Source organism: Molossus molossus, unplaced genomic scaffold (genome assembly GCF_014108415.1).
Source record: "Molossus molossus isolate mMolMol1 unplaced genomic scaffold, mMolMol1.p scaffold_m16_p_15, whole genome shotgun sequence".
Taxonomy (NCBI): Eukaryota; Metazoa; Chordata; class Mammalia; order Chiroptera; family Molossidae; genus Molossus; species Molossus molossus.
In genome coordinates this window covers 19,928,513-19,956,165 of record NW_023425350.1, presented here as the reverse complement: position 1 = coordinate 19,956,165, position 27,653 = coordinate 19,928,513, and the positions used below count along the sequence as shown (strand labels likewise).

The 27,653-nt window shown below is 51.5% G+C and overlaps 1 protein-coding gene across 1 annotated transcript in view; it reads left to right on the top strand.

Annotated features, from left to right (window-relative positions):
- The window catches only part of XDH (xanthine dehydrogenase), a 58,927-nt gene extending 38,155 nt beyond the window's left edge, over nucleotides 1-20,772 (top strand). Inside the window, exons 20-36 of the mRNA XM_036262826.1 lie at nucleotides 172-268; nucleotides 1,097-1,221; nucleotides 2,045-2,178; nucleotides 2,580-2,667; nucleotides 3,838-3,924; nucleotides 7,010-7,201; nucleotides 7,390-7,535; nucleotides 8,336-8,417; nucleotides 9,112-9,207; nucleotides 10,275-10,403; nucleotides 11,053-11,127; nucleotides 13,034-13,086; nucleotides 15,305-15,419; nucleotides 16,128-16,193; nucleotides 17,552-17,740; nucleotides 18,884-19,060; nucleotides 20,670-20,772. Coding sequence (XP_036118719.1) covers nucleotides 172-268; nucleotides 1,097-1,221; nucleotides 2,045-2,178; nucleotides 2,580-2,667; nucleotides 3,838-3,924; nucleotides 7,010-7,201; nucleotides 7,390-7,535; nucleotides 8,336-8,417; nucleotides 9,112-9,207; nucleotides 10,275-10,403; nucleotides 11,053-11,127; nucleotides 13,034-13,086; nucleotides 15,305-15,419; nucleotides 16,128-16,193; nucleotides 17,552-17,740; nucleotides 18,884-19,060; nucleotides 20,670-20,720 — 1,902 coding nt within the window. The 3' untranslated portion in view covers nucleotides 20,721-20,772. The remainder of the gene's footprint in view (nucleotides 1-171; nucleotides 269-1,096; nucleotides 1,222-2,044; nucleotides 2,179-2,579; nucleotides 2,668-3,837; nucleotides 3,925-7,009; nucleotides 7,202-7,389; nucleotides 7,536-8,335; nucleotides 8,418-9,111; nucleotides 9,208-10,274; nucleotides 10,404-11,052; nucleotides 11,128-13,033; nucleotides 13,087-15,304; nucleotides 15,420-16,127; nucleotides 16,194-17,551; nucleotides 17,741-18,883; nucleotides 19,061-20,669) is intronic.
- The last annotated feature ends 6,881 nt before the right edge of the window (nucleotides 20,773-27,653 follow it).

The window sequence follows — 27,653 nt, the reverse complement described above, 5'->3', positions numbered from 1 at the left end:
GAATAAATCTTCCTGGGCTACACGTGAGCTTGCTTTAAATTTGCCTGAGAAGTTTGTAGAGACCGCTGTGTGAGAAGAGAGGGAACAGTTCTGGGAGCCCCTCGCCCCCACTCGGAAACCTCCTCCCTCCCTCTGACAGTCAAGTTGCTGAAGCTTCTTTCCGATCCTCAGGATGCGATAAAAAACAACTCCTTCTATGGACCCGAGGTGAAGATCGAGAAAGGGAACCTGAAGAAGGGGTTTTCGGAAGCAGACAACGTGGTTTCAGGTACAGCTGCACCGCACAGCGGTGGGGATGGCCCGGCTCTGGCTTACGAATGAAATTCAAGAGCTCTACCTTGAGTGCTGGGGTAGGGAAGTGATTTCCTGTCATTTCTGAACTAAAGAGTTCCTCTGATATCTGTGGAAAAAAAAAAATAGTAGACAGTTGGCTGGGGAAGAACTTCAGTCATCGTCTCCACTCTCCGGACTCTAGGCTGGACACACCTAAATGATCCTAGAGAGATCGCAGTGTGTTGGGTTTGGAAGACTGTCTAGGGAAGTTAATGGCCAGGATCTGCCAGGCCTTTAACCCCGTGGACTGCTGGCCCTGCGGGTCCCCCTGCAGGCAATCGTCACCCATCTCCAGCTCCCCGCCCCCTCCACAGTCAGCATTGTGAAATGAGGCCCAGAACTCTCACCCCAGGGCACAGCTGCTGATGAGACCCTTTTTGGAATTGTTTTCTACCTTGTCTGTTGTGCAACTGGCCAGATAGCTACAGTTCTGGAAGGTACTTTTGGCTTTTCAATCACATCTGTTGATCTTTCTCTATCTTTTCCAAAATGTTACAGTAACAGTTTGAAACTCTGATTTCCACTAGCTGGAGTAAGAGGAGAGCTTCATGCTTGATACATTTCAGTCTTATCCTGGGTTCTCCATTGGGGTGGAGGGCTCAGCTTCCGGACTAGTAAAACTGAGACCCCTTTTCACACCAGCTGGGGAACCTAGAGGTTACCTGTGAGCAGTTGGTTTTTGCCTTGGGTACTTGGCAAGTACACCCCTTAAGCACAGTGTTCCGTCTGCGGCAGCAGCTCAGGGTGTCTTATTTCTTCCCAGGTGAGCTGTACATCGGTGGCCAAGAGCACTTCTACCTGGAGACTCACTGCACCATTGCTGTCCCCAAAGGCGAAGCAGGGGAGATGGAGCTCTTCGTGTCCACACAGAACACCATGAAGACCCAGGTAGGAGTCCTGCGGGTCAGCTCAGGGGCCTGGGGAGGGCAGCAGGGAGCTCCCGGCATTGTGGGAAGAGGGAGACCTGGGCCGGTCCAGGAGGGAACTGCAGGGTACAGGTCCTGGACCAGACCCTGTCATCACCAAGCAGGCGTCACTGAGCTTGTTAGGTAATCTTTCTCTTTCACAACACAGGGACTGGCGGGGTTGTTGTAATGATCAGATGGGTTTTAATACTTGGATAGAGCCTAGTAGGTGTTAGTTATTATGATTCCAGTGTCGCAGCATGGCTGGCCTCAGTCTCCTCCTCTGCAGAGTGAAGGGGTTGGGTAAGTGATAGCCACAGGGACCACTACATCATCCGCAGCAGCTCCACTCGTCCTCAGTTTTCTGCTGCCTGCAATGTGACAGAGGGTACCAGCATTTTTGGCAGGTGGCTCTACCCTCGTGGCCTACCAGTTGCTGGCCTCACGGAATGCGTTTTGCTCTGAGAACATGCTGTGACTAGCTGCTTGCCTCTCCGGTTAAAAACAAGTGTCTGAGTTCAGTCTGCGTGACCAGTGAGTCTTGGACCCCAGCACCGCTCCCTGAGGGTCGGCACTGGGAAGGGCGAGCGATTCTTGAATCGGGGAATTTCAGGATTCACAGCAGTAATTAGGCCTGTGCATATCAGGCAGGCTCTGGGTGCCACTGGCCAGATAGCTTCAGTTCTGAAAGGTACTTTTGGCTTTTCAATCACATCTGTTGATTCTTTCTCTGTGCATATCAGGCAGACGCCTGAAGAAAGTCCAGCTGATGTGTTCAGATTAAGCGCTTTTCCTTTTGCCCACAGAGCTTTGTTGCAAACATGTTGGGGGTTCCAGCAAACCGGATTACGGTCCGAGTGAAGAGAATGGGAGGAGGCTTTGGAGGGAAGGAAACTCGGAGCACTGTGGTGTCCACAGCAGTGGCCCTGGCTGCATACAAGTGAGTCCTTTCAGTGGCCTCTGGAAAGAAGAATGAGGCTGCCTCTGCCAGGAAGGCTTTCCGGATTTCCCCCTTTGGGCAGTAGGTTCTCCTTGCTTTGCGGTCTCACAGCCTTCTGTTGCCAGGACTTTGGGGCACAGGGGTGAAGATAACACCAGCTGGCTCTTTGTGTTCTGGTGCACGTGTCCCTATCTTCTCTCTCCTGCCTGGCTGTGAGGAACCCCAGGGCGAGGCCTCAGTTCAGACCCTGTATTCCTCACCTTTTCCAGCCACATGCCTAGACAGCGAAGCAGCCCAGCTCAGACAGAAAAAGACGACTTCCTGCTGCTTTCTCCCCGAGGCTCCCAGGGCTGGGCTGTTGCAGAGACCCCAGCTTTCTTACCCTCTGGTGTCTCCCTCAGGACCGGCTGCCCCGTACGCTGCATGCTGGACCGTGACGAGGACATGCTGATCACCGGCGGCAGACATCCCTTCTTGGCCCGATACAAGGTGCCAGATGGTGGGCGCTGTGCCAGGGCGGGTAGTGCCATCTCATTAGGAGGGACCCTCACTTTTCTTATGATTATCTGTAGAAGGTCAAAGAAAAAATAGGCACAGGAGATATTCACATCAGGCAGCAGCAACACACAGGGGTGATGCTGTGGGAGGCTGGCAGGCCGCCCCCAAGTGATGTCACAGGGTGATGTCACAGGGTGAATTTGCCGTGCTCCAGATTTGGTTTCTGTCCACTCAGGTTGGGAAACACGATCTGTCAGCAGACCTGGGGAAAATCCTTCCTGCAGGATGGCCTAATGTTAACATGTTCACAGCTTGATGTGAAAATCAGAAGGACTGCTTAGGAATTCACAATGAGAATAAAACTTCGCAGAGCCTGGGCAGACACACGTCGTTAGGGTGGGCACCTGCTCTTTCAGACCAGTGGCTGGGCACTGCCCAATTTCCCTGTAAGAAAGGCCCTTTTCTGGGCTCCCGTGGGTGACCAGTTCCTGTTCTGACCCGGCATCCTGCTGCCTTATCCACCAGGACAACCTTCCGGGTTCCAGGCCAGCTCCGTGAACCTGGGGTCCCCTCTCTCCACGCACAGGCTTTGAACATCCCCCATTTCACCTCTTCTGACTGTTTTATGACTGAACTGCCCTCACTGGGTTCTATTTCTCTTATTTCCAATTTCTGTGGGCTCAAAAGAGAGTGACTTGCCCTTTGGGAGCCTTAGTTTCCTCATTGTGAAAGGGCCCTCGGGTTTGTGTTGTCGATTGCGTAAGGTTAGAAATGTCAAAGCCACTGAGGCTCTTGTGAAGTGTAGCTTTCATTGTTCGCTGGCCAAAAGTTCCGTCTCTGCCAGCTTCTCTTCCCAGCGCCCCCTGCCGGCCCTATCGGGACCAACATCCTCTCTGCCTCTCCACCCCCTCTGGTAGAACTGGAGGCCGGGAGGGGGTAGAAAGGAGGAGTGTGGGGAGAAGGTGTTCCAGGGTCAAGGCAAGGCTACCTCACTGGGGAGATGTTGGTTCCTGTCTACTTGTTCTGGTGATGTCTTATGTTCCCCTTGTTCACGGTGTGATGTGTTACCCTTTCTGTTTCCTCCAGGTAGCATAGGTGGGAGGGGAGAGGTAGAGATAGACAGAGGAAGGGGACTGTGGAGACATCATTTCTTCTCATCAGGTTGGCTTCATGAAGACGGGAAGGATTGTGGCCCTGGAGGTGGAGCATTACAGCAATGCCGGGAACACCATAGATCTGTCCCAGAGTGTAAGTAGGACCTCCTACTGCATTTCGGGGTGACGGGGAGGTCAAGGGCATGCCCCACAGCCTGTTCACACAGCCAGGTACAAGCCTCCTCTGTTCTTGCCTGTTACTGTTGCAATAGTTTCTCAATCGGTGCTGCCTTCAGGTTCTCCATTCTTGGTTAATCTCTAAATCACAGATATCACCATCTTACTTCTCTGATTGGAAACTCATCCTTCTTGTGCAAGATACTTGAACAAGCAAGCAAAACTAGTTACAGACTTTAGATATAGTATAATGGGGCATTGTGTGTGTGCTCACGTATGTATAATGATATACACAGGAAGTCCGAGAGCAGGTACACCACACAGTTTTGGGATGGGTTGAGGGGGACATACCCGTCATTTTCTACATGAATTGTGATGTTTGAATTTTAAATAATGAATTGAGCTACTTTTTAAAAACAATTTGCTGCAATGTAGTTTGCATACCATGAAGTTCACCCATTTGAATGATGTAATTTCATGGTTTTCAGTAAATTTAAAGTCATGCACCATTATCGCAGTCCAGCTTTTGAACATTTGTGTCACCTCCCAGTGACCTCTGACGCCATTTGCAGTCACTCCGGTTCCCATGCCCAGGCCCAGACACCCACGCACTTTCAGTCCTTATAGATTTTCCTTTTCACAGGGCTGGAGTCGTTCCCCGGGTAACCTCTGTGCCTGGCTTTTCCCACTCAGAATAATGTTTTTGAGGTCCATCCATGTTATAGCATGCATCATTCCTTCATATTTTTATTGATAAATAATATTTCCTGATATGGATAGACCATATTTTGTTTTCTATTCACCACTTGATGGACATTTGGGTTATTTCCAACTTTTAGCTTTTATGGGTAATGCTGCTTTGAACATCTCATATGAATCTTACATAGACATATTCTTGTCAATTTTGAAAATTGACTAAGTTACCTTGGTGGTAACTCCTTTTCAAGTTTTATTTTTAGTCTTAATTTTATAACCATACTAGGTACATGAGCATAGATTCTTGTTGTAGAAAAGAAGTCAAACATTTTGGAAAAAGCGGGTGCTCCTTGCCCCCCCCCCCCCGCTGGGGGCTCTGTAATCGGCTCAGTTAGGAAACTTCACACTCCAGATCTGATGTAGAAACAATTCAAAAAAGGGAACCTTTGCAGTGTTCTTACCGTTATAACATTGGCATCTTGGTGCTGTAGGAAAAATCAGGTTGAAAAGATATAGTACTTGTCCCCAAAGACCTTACAAGCTTTTAAATTCAATCCGGCAAATATTTATTGTGTGCCTAGGGTGGCAATGTGAAGAAGCATATGGCATTGTTTCTGCCCGCAGGGTGTTCGCAGCGTGGCGGGGGAGACAGATAATAGCAGACACAAGGAAATAAAAGTGCAAGTTGATGGAGTACCAAGAAAAAGTAAAATGGGAATTAATTGAGACATACAAAAATTGTTTAGGATGACAAGGACTGAAATAATTAGACACAAAAGGCAACCTGTGGCAAGGAGAAATTCTTCGTGAGGAAGTATGCTAAAACCAAAGGGAAACAGTAAAAGCTACGATTTATGGCTTCAGAGAGATGAATTATTACACCTTAAAGAAAGAACAGTATGCTATAAAATGGAACAGAGAATAAAAATGACCTCTTGTGAATTAAAACTTTGGAAGCAGAAGGTTTGAAAGAACCATGAGGAGATCTCCCCCAAAAGAGAAAATAATGTAGAAAAGTAGGAGAGAAAATACAAAAAAATTTGAGAACCAGTCCAGAAGGTTCATATAATAGAACTTTCGAAAAGAAAGAATGGAAAAAAGAGAGAAGGAGGAAACTATCAAGAAGTAATTGAAGCCCTGGCCAGTGTTGCTAAGTGGTTGGAGCATCAGCCTGTGCACTGAAGGGTGTGCATTCGATTCTGTCAGGGGCATGTATCTAGACTGCAGGTTCGATCCCCAGCTCTGGTTGTGTGGGAGGCAACCAATCGATGTGCCTCTCACATCAATGTTTTTCTCCCTCTCTTTCTCCCTTTCATTCTCCCTTCCACTCTCTCTAAAAATCAACGGAAAAATATCCTTGGGTGAGGATTAACAACAACAACAACAGAAGTAATTTAAGCAATTTCCCCCAAACCGACGAGCATACATTTTTACATTGACTTAGTAATGAGTGAACAGAAAACTAAGCAAAGGGAAAAATAAAGACAAAATGTATTAACTCCAAGGAAACATGTGATCAAGCAAGAGAAGTAATCACAGTATTACATGGGCCAGCTGTGAGTCATGTTTACTGAATAATAACATTCAATCGACTCTTGATCAGATCAAAATGTAACTATATGGGAAGGATGGGGGATAGGAAGCAGGTGTGTATTCAGGGGAAGGAGGTTTGGTGGAAACTATCCTGAGTCTAAAACGGAAAAAGTCAGAAGCATGTTACTTGGAAATGTGGGTGGGAACTAAATAGCCGAGAAAGAAGAAGCTGTGAGAATTGTAAGTGGTTGTTTCTGGGGGTGGAAGGAAGGAAAGGGGAGGGGCCACTTTTTTGCATAACACAATTTATTTGACTCTTTAATCTACTTGTAGTCCAACTTTAATGAGAATAAAAATCCACTTAAAGTCAATTAATAAAATCACCAATTTTTTGTTAAAGAGGCGAGGGATCAGTTCTAACTAGAGGGTCTTGGAAGGGCTTGCCCATAGAGGATTGGGGGTTTTAGCAGGTGGATCAGGTGAGGAGGGGCATGACAGGTGAGAGGAACGTGTAATCAGAAAAGAGGATCAAATAATATGTTGGATAAAGGCCCTGAAGCGTCTTGACCTCCATGCTGGAAGATACACAGACTTTGGAGATAATAAGTGCAGGTTTTAAGCACACGCCTGGCCTGATGTGACCTCACATTTCAGAACAAGGCACAGACAAGGGCGGACACACAGGCGCGGGGAGTGCGCGAGGAGCCGCTGCACTATCCCAGGAAGAGCCCATCGGGGTCAGAGGAAGAGCAGTGGACGGCGGGCCCGGGAAAGGCAGGGATCCGCTGACATTCACACCCTGTTCTCTCCCGTTTCGGTTTCCTCTGCTTCAGGTAATGGAACGAGCTCTATTTCATATGGACAACTGCTACAAAATCCCCAACATCCGGGGCACTGGGCGGCTGTGCAAGACCAACCTGCCCTCCAACACGGCCTTCCGGGGCTTCGGGGGCCCCCAGGGGATGTTCATCGCCGAGCACTGGATGAGTGAAGTCGCGGTGACCTGTGGGCTGCCTGCTGAGGAGGTGAGCCGGGAACTTGGTGGTACAAGTCAGAGTGGGTTGCCTGCTCTGAGGGGACAGGGCCTGTGTGTCGTGGCTGACTCCCACAGGGCAGAGGACGGGCAGGTGCTGATGAGAAGGTCTGGAGCTTAACTCCAGGTTCCCCCCTCACTGTTGCTGACAACAAAGCCTGTGTCTCTCTCCTTGGGAAGGTGCGGAGGAAGAACCTGTACAAAGAAGGGGACCTGACACACTTCAACCAGAAGCTTGAGGGGTTCACCTTGCCCAGGTGCTGGGACGAATGTCTAGCGAGCTCTCAGTATCACGCTCGGAAGAACGAGGTCGACAAGTTCAACAAGTAAGTGCAGGGAGGGCAAGAGTCCTGCACTCTGGTGCCCTCTGGGGTTTCATATTCTACAGCCCTTTTTGTTGAACTCAGAATACAATGCTAATGACTAAATGAATAAGTGATGAGGCTGCTGAGTTTGCCAACTTGTTCATAGCCATCTCTTTAAGACTGAAATGATCTCAGCCAGGGTCAGGTGGGCTCACAGTCTGCACGAGGCATCATAGCCCCTCAGTGTGGGTCGTCGTTAGGTGTTTGTCTGCCCCCTGGGCATACCACATTTTAGAGGCACCAGCCCAACACTACGCATGCTGCACGGATGCACCTGCCGCTAACACTATAAATGTGACCTTGGCTGTCACCTGACCTCCTTGGGCCTCTGTTTAATTATCTGCAAAGTGGGGATAATGATGCTGGTTCTGTCTTCTTCACTGAGTTATTTGGAAAAGCAAATATAAAGCACAGAGGAGGTGTTATTGGTATCATCAGGGAGCCACAGCTCCTCCCTGGATGATCACAGTCCAAGGTCGCCAGGACACTCTGACCCCATCTGAATTCCACCTGGGGGAGGAGAGTGATGCTACTTTAAAGCCAGGTGCTCAGAGGTGGGCCCTGCCCCAGCGGCACTGAAGAACCCGAGACCCCACTTCCTCCCTTTCTCACTCTGTCTGTGCGACGCAGTTATCACGGTGACTCCGTGGACAGCTCTGAGGGTGCCTTCTTTCAGTTTTACAAAGTTGTTGACTGAATATTTGTTCAACCTGACATAAATGTGATCGAGAAGATTCTATGAGAATGTTCCTTTTCTCCAGGGAGAATTGTTGGAAAAAGCGAGGATTGTGCATAATTCCTACTAAGTTTGGAATATCCTTCACTGTCCCTTTTCTGAATCAGGTAATTGCTTTACATAATTCTGTCCATCTCCATGGGGCTGGAGCCCCGTTTTCTCCTCTTTACCAGGGAAAGCCCACTGCCCCTGGCAACAGAGCTGACTAGAGGAGCTCGTTGCCATTTAAATGAATTTGCACATTCTTATTTGTCCAATATCATGCGACAGTGAGGGCAGCATGAGACTCAGAGACCTGGGATCAAATTCTAGTTCTTACCCTGCCTGATGGCAGGACCATGGACAGTTACTCTGACTTTCTGATCCTATTGCTTCATGGACAGAGTAAAGACAAAGGTATTTGGCCTGCCCCCCTCTGAGGATGGGAGGCAGAGAGAGAGATGAAAAAATTTTGCAAAGTGCTGAAGGGCTATCTAATTGAATCATGAAATTGTTACTGCTTTAATTTGGGGTTCATATCCAAAATGTTGCTGCTGGTTCTCTTTTCCCTGGGCTGCAGTACCTTTTGTCTCAAGTCTCTTTAAAAAAAACAAAACAAAACTTTATTGTTGAGAGTATTACAGATGTCCCCTTCCTTTTCCCTCATTGCCCCCCTCCACCCGGTTCCTGCCCCACCCCAGGCCTTCACCATCTATTGTCTGTGTCCATGGGCAATGCATATATGCATATACCTTCCTTGGTTAATTACCCCCCTTCCAGAATTGACTAAATTTTGTGTCTGGCATTATTCTCTTTCCTTAGGGAGGAGCCCTGATTCACGTGTACACAGATGGCTCTGTGCTGCTGACCCATGGGGGCACTGAGATGGGCCAAGGCCTTCACACCAAGATGGTCCAGGTGGGCAGCGCTGGCACCGTGGTGTCTGTGTGAGGGAAGATGCTGGTAGAAACTAAGGGGTGAGATGTACTGGAAGCAGAATCTGGCCTAGGCTTTGGCCCTGGCTCTGCTTCTCATTTAAATGTGACCTTGAGTGACGGTTTCCTCACTTGTGCAAGGGGTTGACCAGGTGATCTCTGAGGTCACTTCCATTACCAACACCGAGGGCTCTGAGACTGTGTAAAGGGGGTGTCTATAAAGCTAGCGAGTTCTGCAGACATGTGAAACTCCTCAGAGGATTTGGGCGGTGGGACTGGATTAGAGTGGCACACCTGCTTGGCTCCTGGGGACTGGCCAAATTGGATTTTTTAAAATCAGGGTTAGCTTTAAATGGCACTTTAAAAAAATATTTCTAGTCTGGCCAGTGTGGCTCAGTGGTTGAGCACTGACCCATGCACCACGATGTCACCGGATCAATTTCTGGTCAGGACACATGCCCAGGTTGTGGGCCTGATCCCCAGTGGGCGGCATGGAGGAGGCAGCCAGTTAATGTTCTCTCTCATCGGTGTTTTTCTCTCTCTCCCTCTCACTTTCTCTCTCTGTAAAATCAATAAAGGAAAAAGAAAAAAAAATTTAAAGAATTTCTATTTTTCAATTACAGTTTATATTCAATATTATTTTGCGTTAATTTTAGGTATATAGCATAGTGGTCAGACAATCATATACTTTACAAAGTGTTTCCTGTGATATTTCCAGTACCCACCTGGCACCATACATAGTTATTACAATATTATCGACTGTGTTCCCTATGCTGTGCCTCACATCCTGGTGACTATTTGCAACTATCGATTTGTCAAAAGGCACTTTTAATCACCATGAGGTTTAAAAAGCTTTTCTCCAACCAGACCATTCTATGAAGTGCTGCTTCGAGGTCAGGCAGACGTGAGAACGTTCCGGTCTCAGGAGAATTATAGTTTACAGGACCGTTTTCTTGCCTGCACCCGTGACCCTGAATCCTGTCTCGGGGAAAAGGCAACCGAGCCGCGTGCCCACCGCCTCCCTGAAGGCGATGTCGTTTCTCCTCACAGGTGGCCAGCCGAGCGCTGAAGATCCCCACCTCTAAGATCTACATCAGCGAGACCAGCACCAGCACGGTGCCCAACGCCTCCCCCACGGCCGCCTCCGCCAGCGCCGACCTCAACGGACAGGCCGTCTACGTAAGGAGCCCGCACCCAGCAGAGCCGCGGGCCAGCCCAGGGCTCTGGGCCTGGACAGTCCCCGAAGTGGGAACTGGAATGGTCCTCGCGGGCTCTTTGGCTCTCTTATCCAGGAGTACGCTGCTCCTCCAAAGGCTGAGCTAAAAGAGGGGCCCGAGAACCACAGTCACCTCCATAAAAGTCAGGAAGGTTGAGTGTAGGAGGGGAGGAGAATCGAAGAAAACACAAGGGGTTCTGGGAAGATACACTCTTGGTGTGAGAACTGGTCACCAGACAATGGGTGAAATTGAAAATTGATTGTGGGGTTGGCCAGGTCAAACCGACTTGCTTTCTCTTCCGCATGGAGGATATGATCTAACAAAGAAGTTCGATGGGAGAAGGCACCCCTTTGGGGCTCCCTCAGACATTTTCCCCTCTGTCAGCGGAAGAACTGGGTCAGGAAAGCTCCCAAGCAAAGGCCAGTGGGGCTCCTATGGAAGGGGCGTGGTTTTCACTGCAGGCCACAGTGATCTCTTAGAGGGTGAGGAGACTGTTTGAGGGGTACCTGGGCACAGCATCGCTGGCAGGTGACTTTGTGGAGCCCCCAGGTTTTCCCTGTGCGGGTGTGCGGAGGGCTGATGCGTCTGGTGTGCGGTGGATTCTTCTTTAGGAGGCTTGTCAGACCATCCTCAAAAGGCTGGAACCCTTCAAGAGAAAGAACCCCAGTGGCTCCTGGGAAGACTGGGTAAGTCTGCGGACGCAGGTCACTGTTGTCAATGAGAGTGAGACCAAGGGGCCCCTGCCCCCACCCGGCAGGACCACCGTGGGCTCAGCCACACAGCAGGGAGCTAAGGGGTCCGAGCTTTCACACAGGGAGTGCTCAGCCGTGGTCAGGGGTTTCACAGCTCAGGGAGGTCACGGGAGGAAATCTCTGAACCAGGATTTTGACAGCTCCGTGGAAGTTGGGGGTGTGGCTGCCCTGAGCCCGAGGAGACGGGCTCAGTGAACACGCCTCACTGTGACTTCTTCACTCAGGCCTGGCCCCACACCCCATTCGCCCGCAGGCCTGATGAGCGGGCTTCTTCCCACCTGCGTCTCTCACAGGGCTGCCCGTCGCCTTCCCCTCACCCAGCCCGGAGGCCGGTGGGCTGAGGCTCCCTCCGCGAGGAGGGAGGAGAGACCTTGTGCAGGAGTCACATCTGCCTGTGATTTTAGGCGTGACAACGGCAAGCACTCCTGATCAGGATGAGCCCCGCTCTGATTCCGGGCTGGGCGGCCCGCAGGGCAGACCCCTCCGAGGGGAGCTCGAGGAAGTGTCTCCCAGGCGGGGGACCTCCTTCTGCTGCTCCCAGAAGCAGAGATGCTAGGGCGTCCCTGCTGCCCGTGCCTCGGGGCTGGGATGGGGCGGGTCCCTGCTGCGCGCCTCTCCCGCGCTGGGATGGGGCTCCTCGGGGCTGGGATGGGGCGGAGGGGCAGGGCAGTGACACGGGACTGTGCCCGCATGGCCAGCTCAGACAGAGCAGTGGCGTCAGAGGAACCCAGAGGAACCGCTGTTTCCGTCATAGCCGCTCCTCTACTCTGCCTCCCGTGACCTCTGCCTCCCTCCCACGCTCCTGAGGCCACACACGAGCGCCGCGGGAAGTAGGTTGGCTTCGGTGGTTTAGATTTTAGTGTAGGTTTGGAAGGTGATGCTAATTTTTCAACAACAGCCTTTACAATCTGTTGACCTGAGCTTGGGCAACCATTAGCCATGTAGTCCAGGGTTCCATATTAAGGCGATAACTTCAAAAAAGGCCGTGATCAAAAAGGTGTGGTCAGGAGATGACAGGCATCAACTCTCTTCAGCGTCTATACGGTCCTGAAAACGAGCCATTACTACCATCACCACTAGCAATACGTAGGTATTTGATACCGTATACACATGGTAAGGATCCCGGAGAAACTTTCTGAATCTTAGTATCTCATCTGTAAAATGAAGATAATAACAGTGCTGATCTTATGGCGTTGTGCTGAATATTAAGTGAGATAATATGTGCAAATTACTCAACAGTGTAAAGAGCTTGGTTATTGATAACAGTCATGATGCAAATGATATCAATAAATTAAATCTTAGTGTATGCCAGTGCTGGGGATACCCTAGAAAACGTATGTAGTTGGGGAGATAGGATGGATGGGTCGATAGATGGATAGCTTCATTCACAGGAAAGTATCGATAAGAACATAGATACCAAATGAGCAAGGTGGAGAGTTGCTGTTGTCACGGCTGGTCGGGGGAGCAGCCGCCGAGGAGGCAATGGTATGAGCTGCAGAGACGGCTGGGGCCCTTCACGTCCGTGTGCTCTGTCGGCACTGGGGTGTCATCGAGAGCTGTCGAGCAGGAGAGACGTGGGCAGTGCGGTGTGTTAGGATGGCTGCTGGCCGGGCTGGGTTACCCAGCAGCGGGGAGGCAGCTGGAGGCCGGAAGACCAGGTAGGAGACTGCTGTAGCTCCAGGCTTCGCGGAGCAGGAGCTCATGCTGGGCGGCAGTGCGACCGCCAGGAGAGTGTTGATCGGCTTCTAGAAGAGGAGGACGAGCTTCCAGAAGCTTAGTGCCGGGTCAGGGTTGCTGGAAACCATGCTGACCCCTTCTGATGGCCATTTCTTCTCCTCAGGTCACAGCTGCCTACCATGACGCCGTGAGCTTGTCCGCTACTGGGTTTTACAAGTACGTATGGTGGTGTCTCCGCCATCTCAGTGTGCTGTCACCCTGGCCACCCGGGACCCTTCCAGCCCATGGTCAGCAGAGAGCAGTTCCACCAAAACTTATCTCTTCAGTGGACTTCCACTAATTCCAACCTGAAGCTGCTCTGAAATACACAGAATACCAAGCTGTGCACCAAGGAGGCAGGGGCTGCCATAGCCGAAGACCCCCTTCTAGTTCTGGGCTTGTGGACTATTCCCTTGGGGAAGGCAGTGATTCCCTCCGACCCTGTCTCCTCGTTTATGATGGAATGGGACAAGTACCAACCACTCCTCCGTCAGTGCTCCCCTGTGAGAACCGGGGGTGCCCCATGTTCGGAGTTACCCATGTGTGTTACTTTGTACTGTGCATCAGATTTCTTTTTTTTTTTTTATCCTCACCCGAGGACATTTTTCCATTTTTTGTTCAGATAGAGCGGGAGGGAGAGAGAGGAAGAGAGAGAGAGAGAAACATCGATGTGAAAGGACACATCGAGTGGCTGCCACCCACACGACCAACCAGGGCCGGGGACAAACTGCAACCGAGGTACGTGCCCTTAGTGGGAACCGAACCCGGGTCTCTCTGTACCGCAGGCCGACGCTCCAACCGCTGAGCCAAACCGGCCAGGGCTGTGCATCAGATTTCTTTACGGAGGCTTTCCTTCGAAAGAATGAAGAGCCCTGGTTAGAGCGTCGGCCTTGGACCAGGGAGTCCCCGGTTCGGTTCACGCTAAGGGCACGTACCTCGGTTGCAGTTTGTCCCCGGCCCTGGTTGGGGTCGTGTGGGTGGCAGCCACTCGATGTGTCTCTCTCACATTGATGTTTCTCTCTCTCTCTTCCTCTCTCCCTCCCACTCCATCTGAAGATAAATGCAAAAAAATGTCCTTGGGTGAGGATAAAGAAAAGAATGAGGAGAGAGCACGTGGCCCTGTCACAAAGTGCGGAACAGGAATGCAGCAGAACTTAGTGAGGTTTAGAAAGCTCACGTAGCCTTTGCAACTTTAAATCCAGTAGCTACACGTAGGTTAGAGACCCTGCCCATCGGATTTAGAAGCTGTAGGAAGAGATGGTCACAGGGACCATCGGCCATACTGTTAGCGTTCTCGGGGAAGTTGAACTGGGACCTTTTCTTTCGCGGATCAGTGGATTTGGCAAACAGTTCAGTGTTGGCTTCAAAAGCTTATTTTGTAAATATACATAATTTTTATTTTTCAGGCAAAGGAATGTTTTGCCAATGCTCCCTGTGTTATGTACTATTTGACCTACACAAACACAAACACGTGCAGATTTTCTCATAAATTCCCATTTTACTTTTGGAGTTGAGAAAACTGGGGTAACGTACCGGCATGCCCCGAGGAAGGGGGCGAAGCCAGAGGACAAAGACAGCGGTCGTTGCCTCTGGGAGAAGCCTCTCCTCGGCCCGTGTGGTCTCCTTCCCACGCAGGTCCTGATACGATCAGCTCACATTACTTCTGTGCAGTGTATAGAATCATGTAGATACAGAGTGCTGTAAGTTCTGGTGTGCGAACCCACACACATGCACACACACACATATATGACTTATGCGTAATTAGAATTCTATGAGATACTCAGGATTGAAAAAGAAAAGAAAAATTGTAAGAGAGCATCTGCTTTTATTACCATCTCCCTCACAGCGTTTGTCGCCATTCAGAAGGGACCCGTAGATGAGGAGTAGTGCGGGCAGGTGGTGGCTGGAAGGTGACCGGGCTGCATGAGCGCTGGTCTCGGTGACGTTCACCTGGAGGAAGGGGAGCGGCCCTGTGAGCAGGGGAGCCTGGTGAACAGCCCAGGGCCAACGCAGGAGCCCGTGCTCCTGAGATCTTGAATTCTAGCTCGGAGATCCTTTGGAGTGTGACTCTGTCCTTCGTGACTCCAGGGCGCTCTGTCACCTCTGTTTCCAGCACGCAGAAGCCAGCGTGCCGGTACCACGTGCCGCTCGGCTGTACAGAACCCTCGTGGGAGGCCACTGGCACACAGAGCAGGGCCAAGAGCCACACTGCTCTGCAAATCCTGGGTTTCATCCACAGGGCAAAACTATTCAGAACACACGGACTTTTTGGAAGAACAGTTGAATGAAAAAATAAAACCGGTGGGGTTTTGAGATTTCATGGGACAAGCTGTTTGAGTACAGGGGGACATAGTCATCTTAACACATGTGCAGTGTTCTCTCTTTTCTCCCCCAGAACACCCAACCTTAACTACAGCTTTGAGACCAACTCAGGGAACTGCTTCCACTACTTCACCTATGGGGTGGCGTGCTCTGAAGTGGAGATCGACTGCTTGACAGGGGACCATAAGGTAAGAAGGGGGCAGAACTTCGCTCCTAAGGGGGAAAAGAAGAGAAACAACTGAGTTGTGATACCAAGAGGCAAACACGGCGGCTGGGAAGACAATGCCTAACATCACGTCTTGGCAAGCTTCCTGGAAAGGCTAAAACCTGGAGGCTTTCTGGGCCACAGACACACGCCTCAGCTCTGTTCTTGCAGCATGAAAACAGCCGTGGTCGCGCAAACACGAACAGGGCTGTGTTCCCACGAGGCACGCCGAATGTGAATTTCACATGGGTCTCATGTGACACCATGTGAATTTCACATGGGTCTCACGTGACACCACATCTTCTTGTTGGTTATTTAATAATGTAACAACCATGAGTAGCTCACAGGCTGTGCAAAGACGGGGGCGGCTGGATTCAGCCCAGGGAACGCGCATGATCTACCCAGACTCAGGCCCAAAGCCCCAGGAGCCTGTGAACCTGCCCCTCCCACTCTCACAGGGGGGAGCGCAGTCATCTCAGGTTCCTCCCACCCTTCCCCAGCTGCTGCTAAGGACTCAGACTTCAGCAGTGACATGCAGTGGACACTGCAGAGGGGGCGAACTCCCGCCAGCGTGCCTGCAGCGCTCTGCTCGCGGAAGTGCTATCTGGGTTGGCACTTCACAGTCAAAGGGTCATCAAGACCCATCGTGCCACACGTCCCTTCTCACACTGCTCTTCCTTGTCTGTGGTAGAACCTTCGCACAGACATCGTCATGGATGTTGGCTCCAGTCTGAACCCTGCCATCGATATCGGACAGGTAAGGCTCGTGGGGAACCTGGGTGGTGAGGACTTGGCTACTGATGTGCCCCATCCCTTTCCCAGGGTCACCAGCCACAGCACTCTGTCCAGTGTCATTTCTGTGTGGGTCTGAACTAGGTACCAAGAGTGTCTTCCTCACAGTGGGACTTAGATGAATGAGAGCCACACACCTTCTGAAGCAGAAGGCAAATTAATGTGGGTTGACCTGGAAAGAACACTTGCACCTCGAAGAACAAGATGAATGGGGGAAGACATTGGTGTGCACGTGCACACACGCAGGCACGCACTTGCACACACACACATGCACACACATGCATGCACATGCATAGTTTGAGAGGGAGCACAGTCGAATAGAGATTGAGCTTGGGATCAACGTGCAGGCAGCGAGGTCTGAGATCAGGGGGCTTTCCCCTCCTCCTCTCTTCCACCCAGGATAGCAATGTACCCCAGCATGAGTTCAAGCAAGAGCAATAAAGGAGTGGCCCAAAGAAAAGCACTTTTGGAAAATATGAGAGGGGTGGACAGAGCAGGTGGAACAGGGGGAAGGAATCAGGACCTGAAGTACTGAGCATCCGGTAGAAATGTAAATTATATTTCTCAAAAATAGACAATTACTGAGTGGATAGAAACCTCAGCGTTAGTCATGAGTTCATTCATTCATTGAACAACCACTAGGGGAGCCCCTGCCATGGGCAGACAGTGAGCTGGGCACGGTGGACAGAAAGATGGTTAGCACCTGTCTCCCCCAAACACTCTTGTTGGCTACGTGGCACCACCTACCTGATTCTAAGGAGTGAGGCCGGGCGAGCAGACGAGTGGGCCGGTGGAGTGTGCCAGGTGTCCCCAAACAGACCTGGAAGCTAGGGCAGACACACTTTCTCCCAGAGAGCCAGCAGGGCGGGGAGTTCAAAAAGCCTGGAATCTACTCTCCAGAAAAGTCCTGCTCGCTCCCGGGGCTGCTAAGAAATACGCGGACCCACTCAGCACAGCAGCCCTTAGCCTGCGAGCTCCTGTCTTAGCGGGAGTCGCCGTTTCCCCAGTGGTGACATGGGAGGAACATCGTCACCTGCCCTGTGGTAGATTTTAACGGGAAATCATGCGTACCACTGCATGGGCCTCCTGGAATCGCTGACAAGGTCTGAAAGGAACCTTCAGCACTAATGCCTGTGCCCTGCCCACGTCAAGGCCTGGAGAAGGCCCAGAGAGGTTACCCCAGGTGGGGGGAGGCAGGTAAGCAGTGGAGGGCTGTTTTCAGCTTCCTTCCAGGCCCATTCCGGGGGGCGTGGTGCCCGCTGTGGGAAGCAGTACCTGCTGGGAGTGGGGAGGCAGTGTGCACAGTTCCTGTGTGCCCTGCAGGTGGAAGGGGCGTTTGTCCAGGGCGTGGGCCTCTTCACCATGGAGGAGCTGCACTACTCCCCCGAGGGCAGCCTGCATACCCGCGGCCCCAGCACCTACAAGATCCCTGCATTTGGCAGCATCCCCACTGATTTCAGGGTGTCCCTGCTCCGTGACTGTCCCAACAAGAAGGCCATCTATGCATCTAAGGTACTGCCGCCCTGGGTCTGGCTGCCCTCCTGTCTGCACTGTGGGGACCCACGGGTGGTGACGGGCCCCGGCCCTGTGGGTCTGCACGGGGCCCACTGGAATCGAGACCTGGCTTTGGTGGTGGAGGAGGGGCAGGCGGTCCGGCCTGAGCCAGGGACCTGGGTTGAACGGGACACCACCTCCATGTGGCTGCAGCTAGCTCCTTCAGGTACAGTGAGGAATTTCTTAGTCCAATCCTATGGGTCAAATCCTGACCTACACCCATTTCTCAGGTGTATAGTCTTGATGTTTGGTCCTGACGTGACCTCACAGGTACAGCACCTTCACCGAAGATGGGGCAATGCCTTGTGCACCCTGTCACCTCCTTCAGTGCTGCCCCTGACCTTCAGACTTGATCAGCATGCCTGATGGCTAATAACTATCCTCTGTTTCTTCCCTGTCTCCAATAAATGTGAAAAAACAATCTATAGTCCTAACTAAGTCTAAGAAAGACAGATAACCAATCCCTTATAAGCAACGGAACTCGCCCATTTGCTCATCTCATGGGCTACGTTACCCTGGGAGCATCTGGGACACTGTGCAATCCGTCATTGCTCATGTTCACAAGGCAGTTCTGGGGGGCCACGCCTAGAAATTCTCTCGGTAGGTCTGAGGTAGGGCCCTGGGACACACATTTTTACAAGTGTCCCTAGTGATTCTGATGCAGGTAGTCTCTGATCTATGCTCCGGGGACAAAACCATCTCTGCTAGAAAATGTTTCAATTCTTGTGTGTCATGGTGCCTGTATTCCCGGCGATGCCGTACGTTAAACTATGGTGCCTGTAACTGTTGGTGTCAGAGTTGCAGGTAGATGATTTCCCTGGGCTTATACCTGGGAAGAAAGGGTTTAGTTTTTTGTTTACAAATGATAACTACTCACTATTACTTTTGATGGTACATTATAGATGCATGATGTCATCAGGATTCAGAGTTTAAAGAAAAATACCAATAAAGTCAAGTCATTTACTAGATTGATTGTTCTCGGCCCCTGATTGATTGAGGGGGGTCAGTGTCAGCGGCTGGGGTTCCGGCATCTCGGGACCTGCTGCTGTGGAGGCTGGGGCCTCTCCCCTTGATTTCCTGTCCTCCACTCTGTCCCCTCAGGCTGTCGGGGAGCCGCCCCTCTTCCTGGCCGCTTCCATCTTCTTTGCCATCAAGGATGCTATCCGTGCGGCTCGAGCCGAGCACGCAGACAATAGCGCGAAGGAGCTCTTCCGGCTAGACAGCCCGGCCACCCCGGAGAAGATCCGCAATGCCTGCGTGGACAAGTTCACCACCCTGGTATGACGCCTCTCGAGCTCCCACTCAGTCTGGGGGAGGCCGGGGCACAGGTCTGCGAACTGCAGAGGGGACAGAGGGTCAGGCTCTCTCGTCGGGGCGGCCTCCGGTCAACGCCACATCCACTCTGAACTGCAGGACAATGACAGGAAGCACCCTTAGAGCTGGGCTGGTAGCTGGGTGTCCGTGGAGGAAGGAGTGCTGTTTGTGCACAGCGCTCATCCACAGATTTTATTATTGTCCATGAAGAGGAGGGCGATGGGTAATTCTCCAGAGGAGCCCGGTGGTTAGTGTCCACCACGAACTAGCATGCTTTCTGAGACCCTTCTTTGTGAAAGACACTATGTGTGGTACTGTGGAGATGGGAGGGAAAGAAGAACAAGTGAATCAATTAGTTGACCCCATTTGTCCTGCGATTAGCATGTGCCATACTGATGCGGGGACACGCAGGTGCCCTTGAAGACTGCAGCCTGTTAGGAAACCAGATGATCTCATCATACGGTGACTGGTTATGATGTTTGTAGCAGAACATAACAGGAACTCCATGGGCACGGGGATCATTTTGGGAAGGCCCTACGTGATACTGGTAGCGGACAATGCTTGGCAAAGGAGACCAGGCGAGGGCCGTTCTCCCGGTGTTGGACCCGCAGAACTAGGCAGGCCCTGAGCTGTGCTGACGTGGTCCCTGCACACACAGGGCCCGCCAGCTGCCTTTGCGACGGCAGCCTCTGCTGGGCAGCAGAGTTAGGCCCTTCCTGATCCCCAAGTTGGATTCCTGGGTTATTTGGTGGGAAATTTGATAGGCCCTTTGGGTTTAGAGGTGAAGTGAGTACTTGTGGACCCAAAGTGTTCCGGGGATGGGGAGGGTAGAGGCGAGCCCCCAGGGCAGGCAAATCTGCCATCCCAGACCTCAGCACTGAGAGTGAGGGGGGCAGATGGTTCCTGGTCAGGTCATCCTTCAGGTCAGCCCATAGCGTTAGCGATGGGGCGGGAGCCACACGGACAACGCGTGGGGCTACCAGGCAACCCACAGCTGTGCAGCAGCCCCCCCTCAGCCCAGACCAGCACCTGGCCCCGGTGCTGGCAGTTCCCCAAACCCATTCCTCGAGAGGAGAGGTGCCGAATGGCCCTATGAGCTTGCTCAGGTTGCAAAGTTAGCTCCTTGCAAACCATTGAATACACAGCTCCGTGATTTAATGAGCCCCTCCAAGGCCTCGGACCGAAAGCAGATTCTAATCTAAGCCCCTTTGCTATGTTAAAACACACCAGTGATTTCAAATCCCTGCAGTGGATTTGACCGAGCAGCTGGTTCTATGCTTTTGAAGAACTGTGAGTGCCCCGCAGAAGGGACCTCTTCTGAATTTGGTCATCCCTGAATTTCCAGAGCCTTAGAGTGTCTGCCACATGAAAAGTGCTCAATAAAAATAAATGAATGACTAGGAAATCAAGAGGTCCTGCCCTGGGGGCATTCCCAACAGCTGGGATTGCAGAGTGGCGTTTGGACTCGGAATGGTGGTGGGCAGTGGTGGGAGGTGCCACCTGTGCGGGAGAGTGGGAGGGGACATGTGCTATTGGAAGGCCCTGGCAGTGAGTCCTCTGTGTTCCTTTCTAGTGTATCACTGGTGTACCAGAAAACTGCAAACCCTGGTCTCTGAGGGTCTGAAGAGAAAGCCCCCAGCAGACTCTCCTCTCGCTACACGAGGGCTTCTGTGGAGCATGGGACGTGCCCTGAAGAACAGGAATTTATGAAAGTGCCCGAATGACAACGCTGTGATCATCAGAACGTTGTTTGGAAGGGCACTGAATGCATTGGAAGATTTTGATCAAAAGTGTGATTTTCAAACATAATGATAAGCAAATTCAGAACTATTAGGCCCAGACCCAGTGGCTAATGTGCAATTAAGGGTCATTTCATATCTGTTTTAACCATGTACATGATTAAATCGATTTAGGAAGTATTTGTGCTGTGTCCCGGCTCACTGGACAGACTGTATAACCTCAAGGTCTAACAGTGTCTGTCCTTCAGAGAGGAATCCCCCAAACCTCCAGAAGCTTAAACCACAGTTACTTTAAATCCACGTGCCTTCCTCAGAAAGCCTTTCCTTCAAAGCAATCAATGTCGTATTATAACCTCAGATCCGGCCTCAGATTTGCAATGGGACTAGGGGTCAGATTCAAACCTCTAACCACCTTTGTGTCATTGGACAGAATAAAGAACGAAACAAATTCAAAGTTAATTGGATCTAATTTTGTTCAGCTGCATAAAGCAAGATAACTCTATAACACCAACCCAACAAACCCAGTTACTGAGCGCCTTCAATGAGTTAAGTTTCTGCTCTTCCTCTTCGTGTGTGGTGTATTTAAAACATCAGGTTTGAAATCTTCCCTGAAGCCAGAGTAAATTCCATTTAGAAATGATGCTACCAAAAATAAAGATCATCTAGAAGGAAAACAGTCAAGGAGCCTGGGTCCTCACCCCAGCTGTGTCTCTCTCTGGGTGACCTTGGACTGTCACTTTCCTTTTCTCTACTTCATTTTACTGTGAAATGAAAGGATTGGACCGGAAGAATCTCTAAGGTCTCTGGCTCTAAAAGTCTATAAATATATGACCTGAAAACTCCATTTATATAAGGAATCCGCAGTTATCAACAGTTTGGCCCTCTTGCTATGATGTAATACCTGGGCCTAATTAAATTTTTAAGATTCCCCCAGGTCCCTGGGGTTGGTAAAGAGAACAAGAGAAAGACAGACATCCTCTGTAGCTGCTCTGACAGGTGATTTCATCACTACGTGGTGCTAGGTAGATGACGTGACATTGTCACGTGCCTTTGCTGTGTACATACCCACCTTCTGCCAGACAGGGTGCATGGTTCTGGCCTTGTAAGGGTAGTGAAAGCCATGCAGTGAGCCTGGAGCTTGATGTCACTAATAAGTGAACCTGTTAGCTGGCTGGCACGTGAGAAATGCTTATTAACCATAATAACCACGCAAATGCTAGTATCTGCCATATATTAGCCAGACTTCAGTACTGGAGAATGCACACACACACACACACACACACACACACACACACACTTTTCTGTCAAAATTCCATTCCTCACAGTATTTTAGATAGTACAATTAAAACTAAAGAGCTTGAGAGATGGAACTAGTATTTACAAGGATGTCCACACGTGTCTGTTTCAGATGATTTTCTGGAATGATTTAAGGCATATCCTGAGACAGACGTGTCAGCTGTTACTAGGGAGCCTGTAAGGGCTAAACAAGGACTGTGAACTCCCCTTGGAGCTTAGGAACAGACGCAAGGCAAAGTGGCCATGACAATCAAATGGACGAGTGATCTGTGAACTGAGGTGCTGTCTTGCTGAGACACCTGGCCTTGCCTGCTGTCTTGATCTGTAAACTACCTCAAGTCCACAAGGTAAGGATCGTTGGTCACAAGAATGCAGCCAACACTGCCTGCAGTACCACCCTGCAACCTGCAGGGGGCGGAGGAAGACAGGCTATGAGACCATAGTCTCTGCGGGCCCAGCACATCACAAGAATGATTAGGTGCGGGGAACTGATTTAGGTTCTCCAAGTACACCAAACGTCTTGAAAGGTCTCCCCAAGAGCTGGATTTGAAGCCGACTTAGGGTTTCAGGTGGACAAATCTCAAAGGAGCTTTCTGAAGACATGGGTCAGCCAGGGAAGTCTGAGCTCCTCACAATGGCTAGCAGACCAGATGTGCAAGTCTTATTTCCTGGATGTGCAACTTGCCAGGTGCTAAGTTTAGTGTTTTACTTACAGGGTCTCATTAAATCCTCCCAGTGCCTTTAAGAGGTGGGACTTTAATCTCTGTAATGACACGAAGGAGAAGAAACCCTGTCTACGGCTTCTCACTCAGAGACTCAGGCAGCGGGCTCACTCAGAGACGTTTACTTCTGAAATAGCACCACAGCCCGTGGTCTGCCACTTGGCCATGCAGGCCAGGAAACCCGGTGTGCACCAGGACTGGGTCAGCCTGTCAGGGGGGACTCCTGCAGCAGGCTCACAGGCTGGTGGAGGCACCAGGATGCCTGTCTGATCACCTGTAGGCAGGGGTAAGATTCTCACACGGGTGTGGCCAAGCTGCTGAACTCCTGGCAGAGGATAAACCTCCTCCTACTTCAGAGCTAAGGTGGCTGGGAGACCAGGATGGAGAGGACAAAATGGATGGAGGTCGTAGGAGGGACCCTAGGCAAGGGATGAGGACAGAAATAGCCCTAGCTGATTGATTTATGACCGAGGACATCCCCAAGCCTATGACATTTTTATCTTTGGTGAGGGGGAGCCTGGAACTACTCCTTCTGCTGTCTATTTTAGATCCCAGGATAAGGCTATTTGGAGCCTGCAGCTTCCTGGACCTGCTGAGGTTTGACATCATCCTGCGGCCCCCAGGCTCAGGGGCCTGCCCTTTGTTTTGTCTCTATCCTGAAGTGGGGGAGTACTTGTTCCCTCAGGCAGGAGACAAATCCTGTGACAATCTTGTCACCTGAAACAAAGCCCACTGATGAGAGTGGGAGTATCAGGCACCACCCAAAGGGTTGTTGGCGTCATCTCTGCCCTTGAACTGGCCTGGCCCTGGCCTTGCACAATCCCCCAGACCAACTCGGCATCCGAGAGGGACAATCAAGTTCAAGCTCTTTGTTTTAGAGCTGAGAGACGAAAGCCCAGAGAGGGTAAGTGACTGGTTCAGAGTTGCACAGCCCTTTAGTGAGAGAGACAGACTTATAACAAGGCTGCCTGACTCCTGGTCCAGATTCTTTAAGCTAAATCATACATCTACTCATCAGAGGAGACTTTTGTTATGCATTTAGGTCAGATTTCTGGGGGACATGATAGAAATCTGGTTACACTGGCTGGGAAGAAGATATGGAGAGCTTGGGGCCCAAGATGAACACGATGTCACGGAGGGGGACAGGCCTTACTGCTGCCTAAGCTCCTAGAACAGGACGAGAAAGTGGGATTCTCTCTTAAGCCCCGCAGGTGGGCACAAAACAGCAAGTGCAAAACAGACTCAGCCATTCCGAAGGGAGCTCCAAGTCATCTATGCAGGGCTTGGGCGGGGGGCGGCTTGTGCCACCTTTAGCTCATCACCTACCTTAAGGGAAAGAGGGATTAAAACACAGAGTTTGCGAGATTGGAGAGAGAGGGTGTCTTTGAAGAGAGCAGGCTGTGCATCCCCCCTACCAAGGGGGGGGGGCGGGGAGACTGGTTGCCCCGAACCAGGCCGTTGGAGGGGGAGGGTCGAGTGGACCACTCAGAAGCCCCAGCCATGAAAGCTGCTTGAGAAGCTGTGGCTGGATCACCCTGAGGCAGCCGGACAGGAGGGAGCCAGGGCAGCCAGAGGGAGCAGCACTGTCCCGGTGTCGAGGCCAGGACCCCAGTGTGGCCACAGGAGAGGAGCTGCCCAGGAGGACTGCCTGGAGGTGGAGCATGAACCCAACAGAGGGAGGTTCCATCTTGTGCCCAGGGATCAGAATGGCTGTAGGTCAGCTTTCTCGGCGCGGCCCAGGAGAAATACACGCACATCCCTGCCCCTTCCTCTGGCCCAGCCTGGAAGCACCCCCCCCCCCCTTTAGCAGGAAGTAGGCAGCAGCGCTCTCTGCTGTGCCCCTGTCACAGCCTGGCACTGAGCCCAGGACCCCTGTCCCGAGACTGAGCCCCGACTGTTGAGGGTCTGAGGACGGGGTGCCCAGGCTCTCCCCATTGTTCCATAGTGCCCCGCACCAGCCCGGGAGCACGGAGCACATCTGAGAGTAGGCAGAAGGTGGTCGCCCTCTCCCGCCTCACGTCCCCATCTTCAACATGCGCCAGCGGGGGTGCAGACCAGGCCGCACCCCTTTGTGCTACTAGTCCTAACCTTTGCGCTTTGACAAACACTGAGCTGGCCCATGCATTTGCCCTGTGTTCCTCTTCCCACGCGGCGGGGTGTTTCTCGGGGTGCTCCTTGCTGCCTTGCCTTGCCCCTGAGGCGGGCTGTGCTGCTCGGGGTGGCCGCAGGCACCCGCCTGCTACTAGGAGCTGAGCGTCACAGCGAGGGGCTGGCCAAGCCCTCTGCTCCTCTTTCCCCCTCTGCTCCCTTGGGCAAACCACACAGCTCCTCTGAACCTCAGTCTTTTCATCTGTAAAACAGGCCCGGAGAAGCATGCCTACCTGCGGGGCCGCGGGAGGGGTGAGAGCCGGGCTCGAAGGCGCCCACAGCCATTATTTTCAGGGCTCGATCACCACAGGCGGGAGGGAGGACGCCAGGACGCGGCCAGCTCCCCACGGGCTGTAATGAGATGTGGGGTGATGGGGAGCTGGCAGCACAGAGCCGGGTCTTAAACCAGGTAAGACCAGCTCATGTTGTTCTATTTGAGCACACATGACGAAGATGATTGATGAGCATGTCTCAGCTTCTCACACATGTGATTTTCTCAGCACACTGGCTGGGGAGGAGGGCTGGTCTCAGCTCCCCACGCTGAGTGGCACAGATGAGGTTGGGGGGCCGAGCCAACAGGCTCACCCCGCTGTCTCCCCAGCCCTTTATCAAAAGGCTGGAGGGAGATGGTCCCTCCCTTTTGTTACCCATGACGTTTAATCTTGTCTGGGAATGACCAGGGACATACTCATGCAAGTTCCCCTTCTTGCATGTAACTCTTACAACAACCCTGAGGTGCGCTTTGCAATCACACCCCTCTTACGGAGGAGCAAACAGAGGCTCCAGGGGAGAAGATGGTGGTGCAGTCAAGAGCACTAACCGTGAAACCAACTCGTGTGTTCCAGTCTTGGGTCTCTTGCTTACCTGTTGGGTGATCTCGGGCAAATTGCTTAAATATTTGTAGTTTCTCAACTGTGAGATGGGGATAACGATGGTTCTTCCGTAGGGTCGTGGGGAGGATGACAGGCATCAGAAAATGCGCACACACACACGCGCACACACACGCACACACACGCACACGCACACACCCCTCTTCTACTGCCCTCTATACCAGTCTCTGAATCCAAGGCAAAGAGGGGGACCTGGCTCATCCCCGAAGGAAAGTACCTGTCGCAGAAGGAAGACTCTTCCTCTCTTACCAAACCCACAACAGTCTTGTCAGGGTGAGAGGCATGTCAGAGTGGTCAGGAGGGAGAGGAAAGTGTCCCTGAAAACCGCCCCAGGGCCACTTCCCCACCCTGCTGGGGGCTCTGATTGTCACTGAATCTTAGGGGAGAGGCCCTATGAGGTGGTATGTACGACAGGACGTATGTGTGGGGTCTTGCCCCATTTCTTCCTCCTCCTGGACAGCTAGGGGTCCCAGGAAAAGTAGAATGGAAGTGTGTTCTATCCTCCTGGAGGTGGGCTAAGGGCTTCTTGCAAGAACCCGGTGTAGTTCACAGGCTCGTGGGGGTTGGTGGCATCGGTCCCACGGCAGCTGGGCGCTCTGGAGTGGGTCTAGGCTTTCCCATGAGCTACTCTAATCTGGCAACAGCCCCTCCCCCACACCTGACCTCTATCCTGTCCCTGGGGCCAGAAGTGCCACCTCTCTGGGAGCTGTGGCTGCCACTTTGTGCGCCTCAGCTGAGGACACTGGCTCTGCAGTTGTCAGTCCTCAGTTCCTGCCATGCCACCGTCAGGTGGTCTCCTTGCTGCCCGGCTGCACCCTCTCCGCAGTCCTGAGCTCTCTTCCTCTGGGCAAACCACTGGCCCTCCGAGCCTCGGTTTCCTCATTTAGAAAAAGAGGAAAGTCAGTGTTGTAATGTCAAATGAAAGAAGCTATGAGGCAAAGAATTAGCCCAAGCGTCACTAGTGCCGAGGCTGAGAAACCCTGGTCGAGCCTACCATCTGGACATCAGGGCGGTGGCTGAAGACTCTGCAGGTGGCGGTGGCCGAATAAAACCCGTCTGGCTCATTCCACTGGCCTGGCCTTGCTGCCTCACGGTGTCAACCCAGGGCCAGGCCTGTGCAGCGAGTGTGTGAGACTCTAGCACAGAAATCTCCCAGTGTAGGAGTATACCTCACGGTCTATCTCCAAATGGACCTGCTGAGGTAGCCGCCCCGGCGCAGTGACTTAGCCCTCTGCACACAATTCATAAGTGGTAGTATTCAACCTTGATACTTGCTTTGAATCCTTTATCAGTCACACATAATTATTTATTTTGTAGAGTAGTTTCTTAAAACATTTCTATGTGTTGAGAAGTGGAATGTTGGTCTCTTAGTTATGTTTTGACTATTGTGTTTATAACCAGATGTAGCATGAATTTGTCTGCTTCTCTGTGGAGGGTATATTTTATCTTTTAAGAACTTTTTCTTAAATAAAACGTATTAATTACACTAGGTATCAAACATAGTAATTTGGAGAACAACAAAAGAGCAGTATATGCGTCCCACCCAGTTCTGAAAACATTTACGTGCCCATATTTATTTCCCATGTTTAAAAATTAATGTTAAAATACGGTCGCTGCCTTCCATTTAATCCCCACCCTCAGCCTTGCCTCTTGGCCTTGAGGTAATCAACAATCCGAGGCTGGTGTCTCTCCTCTCTATACGTGATTTTATATTTTTACTGTGTATATATCCACAAGTAATGTACACTATTGACGTGTGAGT